The 12,117-nt window shown below is 35.9% G+C and overlaps 1 protein-coding gene across 8 annotated transcripts in view; it reads left to right on the forward strand.

Annotated features, from left to right (window-relative positions):
* Positions 1-12,117, forward strand: part of APLP2 (amyloid beta precursor like protein 2) — a 90,386-nt gene that overhangs the window by 54,114 nt on the left and 24,155 nt on the right. For all 8 annotated transcript variants that reach the window (XM_007495132.3, XM_056794624.1, XM_056794627.1 and 5 more), the window contains exons 2-3: positions 3,902-4,075; positions 5,354-5,483. In XM_007495132.3, coding sequence (XP_007495194.2) covers positions 3,902-4,075; positions 5,354-5,483 — 304 coding nt within the window. The remainder of the gene's footprint in view (positions 1-3,901; positions 4,076-5,353; positions 5,484-12,117) is intronic.

Raw genomic sequence — 12,117 nt, forward strand, 5'->3', positions numbered from 1 at the left:
TTAATGTACAAGCTCTCTTGGGAAAGTCTGTTTTAGCTAGATCTCACTCTAAGCTCATTGCAAGATCATTTTCATCTCGGCTGCTTTTTACTGTCAATGAGGTGATATTTGTTTATGTTTTTTGTAAACCTCCCATACTGTTTTGCAAAAAAGTTAGCTTAGACTAGTATGTTTCTCCACATGGCATGGATATAAAATCTTGCTTGTTTTAATCTCTTTTGGCCTCTTTCAGGTCCAGCAATTGCTTAAAATAGTTCCTTTCATAGCCAGTTTTCTGATTCAACAGTATATTTAAGTCAGTTGAAACTCCTATAATACTATAGTGTTTTCTCATCTTTTTCCTTTTTTTCCAATATGCTACTCAGTGTGACCTTTTGCCTCTAAACAGTCTGATCTAAATATATAGTTTATTTTGAAGTGATTACTGCTTTGAGAACTAGTCATTTCTTTTTCAAGATAGAGTTTAATTATTTTGTGCTGTTGGTTTATACTTGTAACTGAGTACTTTCTTACCACACACTCTTAAAGACATAGATGTACACAAAACTATAGGTTTCTTAGGATAGTAAGCAGCTATAGGCCTTTTTTATTTCTTGTTCCTAAACGAAATTTTCTTCTACATTCCCTCCCTCCCTCCCTCCCTTCCTTCCTTCCTTCCTTCCTTCCTTCCTTCCTTCCTTCCTTCCTTCCTTCCTTCCTTCCTTCCTTCCTTCCTTCCTTCCTTCCTTCCTTCCTTCCTTCCTTCCTTCCTTCCTTCCTTCCTTCCTTCCTTCCTTCCTTCCTTCCTTCCTTCTCTCCTTCTCTCCTTCCTTCCTTCTCTCCTTCCTTCCTTCCTTCTCTCCTTCCCTCCCTCCCTCCTTTCCTCCTTCCCTCCTTCCCTCCCTCCCTTCCATTTTAGAATCAATACTAGGTATAGGTTCCAAGGCAGAAGAGTGATAAGGGCTAGGCAATGGGGTTCAAGTGACTTGCCCAGGGTCACACAGCTAGGAAGTATCTGGGGTCAAATTTGAACCCAGGACCTCCCATCTCTGGGCCTGACTCTCAGTCCACTGAGCCACCTAACTGCCCCCTACATCCACTTACACGTAAAATCATCAAATATTAAGGCATATGCTACTTAGTTTGGAGGATCCTCTCAGGTCCTTAATAGAATTTTTCTGATTCCTTTTGCTTTGTCACAGATTTGGTATGGCAGTCTTTAATATAGATGTTTTACTTAAGCTCAACATATGACATTTAACTATGAATTAAGTGTTTTGTGAAATATTTTGTTTTGTTGAAGTCTGTAAAATCCTTTATTTGCTTTTCTTCAAGGAGAATCTAAACAATCTTATTTGTGGACAAAAAAAGTTTCCATCATCTAGCAACCAACTTTGGCAATACATCTTATTATAATATAGCAAAACCATTCTGTTAATGAAGAGTGTCTTATTTAGGCCTATACTTGAAACCTTTGAATCTTAATTGAAATTTGTGATCAGAACCAGTGCTTTGCTTCATATAATAGTCAATGATCCAGGGCCCCTCCTTACTGCAGTGATTTACTAGAATGACTTTGAAAATTTTTTAAAAATATTTTTTAAAAAACATGGCCTGCCTAGATTTTCTTCCTATATCCTTTCCTCTTCTTTCTCTTGGTAACTCTTATAACAATTTTTTTTTTTAAGTAAGAGAGGAAAAATATAGCAACTCTATCAACACATAAAAATTGTTAATATTTTTCTTAGAAATGTTCATTAAAGGTTAAATGAAGAAGGTGGATTCAGATTTTAGATTAATGTAGGAAGATAATTTTTAGCTCTATTAACTTGGATCTAATTTTTACATTAATTGTTAATTCTCATCTTATTTGAACTAGGTCATCAAGAGTCTAATGTTTAATAAATAAAATTCCTGGTGACCCTATTTTAAATATAATCCAGTCCAAATAAATAGGTTTTTTTTTTTCAATTTCTTTTTATCTAACAGGAACCAAATCCTGACAATAGTTTTAATATATTTTTATAATGAAGGCATGAGATGTTTCAGGTGTATGACATTCTTTAACTGAAGAACACAGATGTAGTATTTCCTAATCAGGTTTCAGGTATGTGTTGTTTTTAAGAAGTTGCAGAATCAAAAATATCTGGAAATAGGAGGTCCTGTGTTCAAATTTGGCCACAAATATTTCCTACCTATGTGATTCTGGGCAATTTCCTAGCTCTTACCCCTCTTCTGCTTTAGAACCCATACTCGGTATTGATTCCAAGACAGAAGGTAAGGGTTTAAAACAAAATTACATGAGATACTCTCCATAGTTTGATTCGTTGATCACTGGGCAAAGACGTCATTTAGAGAGCCAGTAGACAATTTTTTAAATAGTGTAATGCTTAGTACCCTCTGCTCCCTTTTGTGCCATTAAATCACCATCATTCTGAAAGCTGATGAGGTCACAAAGTGATTGATTTTTTTTCCCCTTTTCATGGGTTGCCATGGTCAAATAATTTATCACCTTTGTTGCCAGCCATACTGGTGATGAAGCTCCCCTTTTAGCTAAGTTTATTCTCTGGCAACAGATCGAGTCTTTGCCAGAGACATATTTTTGAAGCCTTTCAAACATAGTGGAACCTGCCAGAGCTCTGTTGTGATATCCTTCAAGAATCAAGGGTCACTGGAGCAGCAAGAGATGTTTAAAAGGAAAAAAGGGGTTAATTTTATAAAAAGGTTGGACTGGATTATATTTAAAATAGGGTCACCAGGAATTTAATTTATTCCAAAGAGATTTATTTACAATTTATTTACAAAATATAGAAAGAGTGAAGAAAATGAAAGAGAAGATAGGGTAAGATATCTAGCCTAAGCACTAAGTAATTTACTCCAACCCCTGGCTCAACCTGGGCAGGGGAGTTTAGTCCTTAACCAGGGAGGCTTTGGCCCTTGTAGCTGAGGACCTGGGGATGTCTCTCAAGAGGATAGGTCTCTACTGAGGCTAGTCTCGTCAGAAAAATCCAGGAAAGGAGTCAGCTTTTTTACTCACCACGTGTCAGTCCAAAGGAAGAGATTTATAGACAGTCTCACCAGGAACAGGGTCTCAGGTCCAGTCAGCAGATTCTTCTCCAGTCTCAACTCCAAAAGATGAAGAACTGTCTCTCACAGGAAGTTCAACTCCAAGTAGAACTGCACTCAGGAAGTTGTCACTCCCTTTTGAAGACATTTTCTTTTGAGTCACTGCCTATGCCTTCCCCTAATTTTACATCTGCCAATCACAGTTGAAGCTTTGCTTTAGGACTGCCCAGGGGCAATAAGTTTAATTCTGATTTGTCATCCACCATTGCACACGTTACACCCCCCACTCAATGGTGAATGGGGTGTTTATACCTTTGGTGATTCAATCTAAAAATGGGCAGGGGGGTTAATTTAATTTTCACAATGGGGAGGGGGAAGAGTTAAATTTAATCTTCACAGATGGGAGGTCCTAGGTTCACTTCTGGCCTCAGACACTTCTTGACTATGTGACCCTATCCAAATTACTTAACCCTAATTGCCTAACCCTTACCCTGGAACCAATATTTAATATTGATACTAAGATGGAAGGAAAGGGTTTAAAAAAGAAAATCAGGGGGCAGCTGGGTGGCTCAGTGGATTGAGAGCCAGGTCTAGAGATGGGAAGTCCTCGGTTCAAATCTGACCTCAGACACTTCTTAGCTGTGTGACCCTGGGCAAGTCACTTAACCCCCATTGCCTAGCCCTTACCACTCTTCTGCCTTGGAGCCAATACACAGTATTGACTCCAAGATGGAAGGCAAGGGTTTAAAAAAAAGAAGAAGAAAGAAAATCAACGGTCAGCACTTTTTCACAATGAAACATCAGATTATTTTATAAAGCAAATATAAAAATAAGTTCAATTTTACTTTCTTTGTAGGCACTTGCAGCAAATGCAGGAACAGGGTTTGCTGTAGCTGAGCCTCAAATTGCAATGTTTTGTGGAAAATTGAACATGCATGTCAACATTCAAACTGGGAAATGGGAACCAGATCCAACAGGAACCAAGACCTGCTTTGGAACAAGAGAGGAAGTTCTTCAGTATTGTCAGGAGGTGAGATATTGAAATCTTCTGCTTAATTACTTTCTTTACTGCAATTTGGATTATATAAAAAATAGACACATTTTTAGGACCTTGCTGTTAGTCAATATAATATGACTACAGCATCTCACTCACAGCCCTTTATTACCATGTTTGTTTTTAAGACCTCATAGCAGCTTTAGCTGTGTACTTTAAGAGCTCTGTTTTGAGAATAGGACCTTTGCCAGTGTATCCCTAAGTGAAGGTAAATAAATGGGAGCTCACTTTAGGCACATTGGTTTTCACTCCAGGATCATTTTAAAAAAGGATTTTGTAGTCTACAAAGATGTCCTGGTTTCCAGAAAGCCCTCGTTGTATATTGTTAACAGGTGGTAGCGGTTATAGGCTTCCAACTCCCTGTCTCAATTTCTAAAAATAAAGCAGAAAAATAGCATTTAACCTAGAAAATCTCATTTATTAGCCTAGAAAATGTTTCAGGTTTTGGGGAGGAGGAGCATATATTTATTGAATCCTGCCTTAGAAGTGTTAGTGGAATGATTTTTACTTAGCAAAATAATCATTTAAATTCTACCTTAATGGGGAAAATTTTGTTAGATAAAAGTTGTTGGTGTGGGTTTGTGGGTGTATAAGATCTCAATAAAATGAATGTAGGGAAGTGTGGCTCTTCTAATTTAAAAATCTTTAGCTTAGAATATTAAAGTTTATGCAAAAAAAAAGCAATAGAATTAAAATCTAATTAAGGATTTTTTTTAGCCTAATACCAGTTTTCTTTTCAAATCTTTGTAGAGGTTATTCATCTTTGTGCCCTCCTCATATTACTGTGAATATTATCTAAAGTTGCTTTGCCAAAAAAATGGACCTTATTTAATAATGTAACTCTTTCCCAGATTAGTATCCTCGTGTTCTTCCTTCAAGACATATCTCAAGTATCACTTTCTATACAAATCACTTCTTGATCCCTGAAACTGATTGACATCTTCCCAATTACTTTGTGTTAATTATCTTCATACTTGTTCTACAAAGGTTTTAATATTTGTCACTGTTGTCTCCCCAATAGAATGTAAGTTCTCTGAGAGTAGGGATCATTTCCTGCTTTGTTTTTGTATTCATCCATATTACCTTGTAGATTGATGTCACCTTGTAAATAGAGATTGGAGGTACAAAAAAGGCATACTGAAAAGAGGTGGAAAGACCTTCTGAATCTATTTGCTCTAGATTGGCATGTTTTGAATGTCTTCAAAACTAGTATTTTTGTTTGATTTTTCTGTTCTTCCTCCTTCTCTTTGGTAGATGTATCCAGAACTTGAGATCACCAATGTGATGGAAGCAAACAAACGGGTCGTTATTGACAACTGGTGCAAGAAAGGCAAGAAGCAGTGCAAGCCTCGGTCTCACATCGTTATTCCCTACAAGTGCATAGGTGAGCGTTTTTTCTATGTATGTCTTATTCTTTAAACCTTCCTTCTCTTGGCCCAAAAGGGAGATGGGTGTACGGGGAGGGAAAAAGGGAAAGCAATCTTTATTTCATGACATCTTGATATCTGGCTTTCTTTTCTGCTACTATTTCATTCTGAGTCTCAATTTGAAGTTCAAACATAGTGCTATCTTTTAATGGCACAAAATAGTCATATTAACTTTAAAATAATCCAATTATATCTAGATTTATTTGAGGATAAGATCTTGAAGAAACATATATAAAATATAGACTTCTTTGGTCATATCAACATTTTGATAGGTGCTTTAGGGTATGGAAAGAGGAATTATACCTATCTTAGAGAGTGAAGGGAGCTATGTGTTGCCCCACATGAAATGGGAACTAGAAATAAGATTGTTGCTTCAAGTGCTCAATTGATTTATACCATCTAATATTCATCTAGTGAAACAATATCATTGAATCTACCATATTTACAATCTGATTTTGGAAATAAACTTAATCTGGAAAATTAGAGTAGTTCACAATAGGGAAAAGAAAGATTCAACAAATATAACAAGTAGCTATTTGTTTTAGGTTACTTACTGAATAGGAAAGGAAGAAGTTTGTGTGTTTTGATACTTAGTTTAAATACAATATTTCTATGGATAAAACTCTTGAAAAATCTTATTAGATTGTTTGCTTTTACTATACACCCTTTCTTGGAGAAGACATAGATCTGAATTTTCATTAGTTCATAGCAGGTGTCTCTGTCTACAAGTAGAACAATATCCCCTTCAGTTTTAAAAAGAGCCACAATGAACCAGCCAAGTTTTTATGTATAAGCACTAGTTTAATACTCTAGGAACATTTGCTAATTGTGCAAAAATTTCTGATTTGCTTCAGAAGATGTCCCTGATGATTCTGCAGAAAGATACCTTTTTAACCACTAGAATTTTTTTTTTGTTCCTGCTTTAACAAGATGGCTTTTTGTTCATGATGATTACCTTGAAATACTGCTAAGACTACATGACTACCAGTGAAAAAAGATAGACTATTCAAATACATGTTTCTTTATACCAAAACATTTGCCAAATGCTGTAACTTGAGTTTTTCAAATTGTTTAACGTCTTCCTCCACTAATGTCATAATCCAGTAGCTTATTATACATTGGAGATGACTCTGAATTCTTTATTTTTTTTTTTAAATCCTTACCTTCTGTTTTGGAGTCAATACTGTGTATTGATTCCAAGGCAGAAGAGCAACAAGGGCTAAGCAATGGGGTTTTAAGTGACTTGCCCAGGGTCACACAGCTAAGAAGTATCTGAGGCCAGATTTGAACCTAGAACCTCCCATCTCTAGGCCTGACTGAATCCACTGAGCCCCCAAGCTACCCCCGACCCTGAGTTCTTAATGGTCATGTCAGTAGTCTACAACCTCTGCCAGATCCTATTGAGATGGTAAGTCTTAAGTAGACAGTATTAACTAAGGAACAGCTTAGCTAAGTTAGAGAAAGACTTGTTGCCTAATGAAATACTAGGCAATCACAACTATTCCAGACCACCTACTAAGTCAGAGATGGTTTATGATCTGTTTTGAAAATGACAGATATTTTCAAGTAACAATTACGGAGCCAAATAGTGATACTGTCAAACAAGAAAATGTGTAAAAGGCATCTTTGTGTTTTAGAATTAGGTCTCCCGAATCTGTTTGCTTTATGATCACTGAATAGACATGTCAACTTAATAAGATGAGGGGGGTAGGATTCTTTAGTAAATCTTCTTGGTGAAGTTTTTGAAATTATTCCTTATAGGGTCCTATAAGATATCATTCATCTGTTACCTTTAATTAGGGAGAATTGTACCTGACAGTGTTGGTGTGATATTGAAATCACTTTAAAAGACTGATATATATTAAATTGTTACATTGGGAAAGATTCCTCTTAGTGCTAGACTCAGTGCAGTAGCCAGTACAACCTGGGCACTGATAACAATATGGAATTTCTGTATTCTTTACATTAATGACTTCTAACCACTAAGCCTTATTTGTATTCCTTAGATAGCTAAGAGAGTATTACTTAATAGAAACTTAAGTAGGGAATAGGACCTAGTGCCTTTTCTAATGAGATTATGTACATCTCTGCTATGAGCTATCAAAGCCTATTAGGGATCAGTTTTTCCTAATCCTTTGTGGCTTCTAGCTATTTATTTCTCATTTGAACCTTTTTATATTTCCCACTGTACTTTGTGTGTATTATTTATTCAGAATTTGCCTCTCTATGGACAGTGACAATTTTTAAATTTACTTTTATATTTCCACCTGAGCACCTAATAAAGTGCTTTATACATAATCTATAAAAGTGGGGTTTTTTTGGGGGGGGGGATCAAAATGAGTTTCCCCTTTGTGTTCAAACTGCTCTTGGGATTAGATTGTCAGTGGGCTAGAAGTGACTGTGTTGGTAATACCAGAGGAAAGAAAGGGGTAAAAGAATAGAGATGAAAAAATGAAAGAAGATATGGATGAAGAAGAGTTTTATTCTTGATAGGCAGAGTACCTCTAACAGTCATTTTGGGTGCTTAGAAATGGTTTCTCTCAGCTTTAAGATATTGATTTTCCTAAGCTTGGACTTCTTGAAATATTGCCTTGATTCAAAGTGGTTTAAGGACATTGATAACTGACATGACTAAAGTATAATAATCTGTTATGTTGTAGACTTTTCTCCTCTTTTTTTTTAAACCCTTACCTTCTGTCTTGGAATCAATACTGTTCCGAGGCAGAAGAGTGGTAAGAGCTAGGCAGTGGGGATTAAGGGTCACACAACTGGGAGGTGTCTGAGGCCAGATTTGAACCTAGGACCTCCTGTCTCTAGGCCTGGCTCTCAATCCACTGAGCTACCCAGCTACACCACAGACTCCTTTTTTATCATAAGTACCTTGAAGTTTTTTCCATTTCCTGGGCCCTGACAGAACACTGAGATACTCTTCATTAAAACTGTTTGGATTTCTACTTAAGTTACTATATTTCAGGTTTAATTTCAGCTTTAATTCAGTATTTACCAGCCTTTATTATTTCCTAAATTGCCAGTAGTTGCAAATTGTTGAATTATAGTAGTAAAAAATGATAAAATGATGGAAGTGGGGACAGTTGGTTCAGAAGTATAAAGGTAAAATTGTATTTGCTGAAAAAATAATGCTTTGTAAGCATTGCTTTATTGGTTTAAAAAGTGTGGTTGAGTGTATATAAACCATTGTAATCTAATAAATACTTCAGAATTGGTTTGTAGATCTCTTGCAAATGTCCAGCTATAGCTAGCTTTTGGGCTGATTAATTTTAAAGCCCATCAAAACTGATTCTCGAAGCAATGATATACCAATTTTCAAAAACTGCAATTGGGTGTCTTAAAGGATAGATGATCTCTATATTAAAGATTTAGTTCTCACTGGAGTTTATTGAGCCATTTAAAAATGTTCTGTGAAACTTAAATGTACCATAGCATGGAAAACTTGACCCTTGAGGCCCAGTTGGTTTTATAGTAAGTAAATATTTATTGGTGAGAATTACTTCTCCAATGCAGGTTATTTCAAAACTGCCCCCAGTGCATATTCCCAGGCAAGGTGGAATCTGCTGTTTTTCCTTTGGCAAGTGAGGCTAATCTTTAGAAAACTTCATACTTTGAAACCATGATAGTCAGGAATAAGATTTATTATTTCCACCTTCTTGGGATTTAATATCAGAGGAGAAGTGGGAATTATTGGGAGCAGGAGACAGTCTTTTGTCACTAAAAAGAACTTTAGCAGCTAGAGAAATACTCCAGATCCCAGTTAGGCACTACTGTGCGTCAAAGAGGTTCATAGTACAAAGGTAGGAGAGCTGAAAACTGCATATATGCTATAATTGTGGTTTAATGCTTCTAGCATAATTTAGAATCTTATGTACATTTATGCCATGTTTTTACATGGTTTGTTTTTGTAGGCTGATAAAATGCAAAGAAATAGTGTTGGCTTCATATTGTCTTGTGACATTTTAGATCATACTTGTCTTATCTTTGTCAATCAGAACCAGAGTTGAGTTGCTAACTTCTAGTTAATAAATTCTATATTGATCCTATCATATAAAACCCTTCTCCACAAAATTTAAAACAGAATTCTTATGTCTAGGGGATCTTAGCTCTTCTTTTCCTACAACATCTGGAATTCTTGTGAAGATTATAAACAAGGTCAACACAGATAACCAGACAGCTGGTTGAGCTCGAAGCTGGTCAGAATTGATTGATTGGAAAATGGACATCTTTTAGTACATTTTAAAAGTTTTCCCATTTAATCTGCTGTAATTGATTCAATAAATTATTACAACTTGGTATTTAAGTTTATAATTGGTGTTGAGTTAAGTATTTAATTTTTATAATATTATTCTAGAAAACATAAGAGATCTGGCTTTTAGAGCCAGGTAGACTGAGAAATTGAGGAGATTTGGAGCAAGTAGTTAACTGTGATAATTGACTGAACCTCACTGACTCCATCTTCTGACTCAGTTCTGGAGCTAGTTTACTTTTCTTTCTTTTCAATTATAGGCCTAATCCAAATTATGTCTTGTGAGAAAAATTTAATTATGTGGAATTGGGAGAAAGACTTTATTGCATTGTTTGAACTTAGCCCCACATAGATGGGAAAGTGGACCGCTTGTACCTGTTATTTAGAGACCCCTAACCCAGTCCCTAGGTTATGTTGACCAGAAATACAGTCATATCTTAATATTGGTGTAAGGACTTTTCTCATAATTGTACATCTCAAGCAACCTTTATGCCTCCCCTGCCTCCCCCCCCCCCCCCCCCCCCCCGCAAACTGGCCCTATAGTGATCAGTCAGGTATTATTTCCATGTTCCTTTGATTGTCTACAGATACCTGTGAGGAGTGGGATTTTCCTGAATTCAGGAATTGTACCTGCTCACTCTTCCCCCTCCCAACTTGGAAAGTCCCATAGCTATCATTCAATTAGAAATCATATGACCTAATATTGTATTATTTCCCTTATTTAATTGGTCTTATTTGATTGTTTTTATGTATAAAATTCTGTCTTCCCCTGGTATTTAAGGTCCAGTCCTCAGCTGAGGAAGGGGATATGATCCCTGTTTATTAGGCACTTGGTACGTGTTGCTTAATAAGTTGATATGTTCAGAAGATTAAGCTTTTCATTTCAGATTTTGCTTGTTATAAGAGTTAAGTTCAAATCCAGACTGACCATGCGACCTGGGAGAAGGCTGCTTAACTTTTTAGTAGTCACCAAACTTTTTGATAATGTGCTCCTATCAGTTTTTTAAAATTGCAAATTCACCCATAAATACGTGTATTAATTGTATACCTGTACAACTGTACTAATGGTGTAGACTGTAAAACATAAGCAAAACCAGAAAATTTTAAAAGCTATAGATATGAATGAAAAAATATTTTGTCCTAAAGTAAGTAGATTTAGGAAAACCCAATTGGAGTTAGATTTTTTAACCCATGCTTTAGGAAAAATCACTTTGCCAGTTCTTGGGAGGATTAGTTGAGATAGGGTAGTGGCTTGTGGCAAGGAGGCAGTAGTTTGGGAATTAGATCATGAGAGTGATCTCTGTGAATTGATTGAGAAAGAGTCAGGTGTCAAGTTGTTTGAAAACTGAATGGATATGTTGCTAAATGAAAGTGAGGAATCAAGGATAATGCCGAGGTTGAGAACTTGGGTGATAGAAAGGATTGTGGCACTCCCAACCGAAATAGAAAAGTTCAGAAGGATGGTTTGAGCAGAGAATATCCAGTTTAAAATGTGGAATGGGCATTTCATGACATGGGATTTGACTTTAGGAGAGAGATGAAAGGGATTAAGAATGGACCTGAGAGTCATCTGCATAGAGAAGAAAAGTAAATCCTTGAGATCTGGTAAAGTTGTTGAATGTGAGAGGGTAGAAAACCAAAAGCAGACAGCTTTGGGTCACATCCTTACTTAGGGGCATAATATAGATAATTATCAGCTAAGGAAAGGAGCAAGGTTGTCAGATAGGATTGGAGAGGCAAAAGAGGGTGGAGGGTGGGCTGGGAGAGGAGAGTGCATCCAGTAAATATAAAATATTTATAAAATAAAATATAGCAAAAATGGTTTTTTAAAAAGATTGAAATTAAGATTTATCACTAAAAGATCATTATTAACTTTGAAGAAGGTAACTTTAGTTTACTTGTGGATCTATAGATAAGGAGAGGGAGGCAATTGAGAAGGTAGGAGAATGGAAAGATCTTAGTACCTTCCAAGGAAATAGGAAAGTTTGTGGAGAAAAAAATAGAAATCCATCCATGTCTATTTATCTTGTTCTAATCCTGAAAATGGAAATCCTTTAACAAATTAGAGAAATAAATTAGGGAAATGTTCATAAAATGTACACTTTTGATTATATAAATTCATGAATTTTTTTAATAAAGAAAACGAGTTATATTAAGATTAGAAGGGGAAAAATACCAGAAAAAAATCACTGGCAAATTTTGTTGATAAGCATTTATATAAGACCTTCTATGTTCTAAGCATTGTACACTAAGCATGTTACAACGATTAGTTCATTTGATCCTTCAAGGTACATAGGTAGATGCTGTTGCCCAATTTTACAGATGAGGAAACG

Source organism: Monodelphis domestica, chromosome 4 (assembly GCF_027887165.1).
Source record: "Monodelphis domestica isolate mMonDom1 chromosome 4, mMonDom1.pri, whole genome shotgun sequence".
NCBI classification, from domain to species: domain Eukaryota; kingdom Metazoa; phylum Chordata; class Mammalia; order Didelphimorphia; family Didelphidae; genus Monodelphis; species Monodelphis domestica.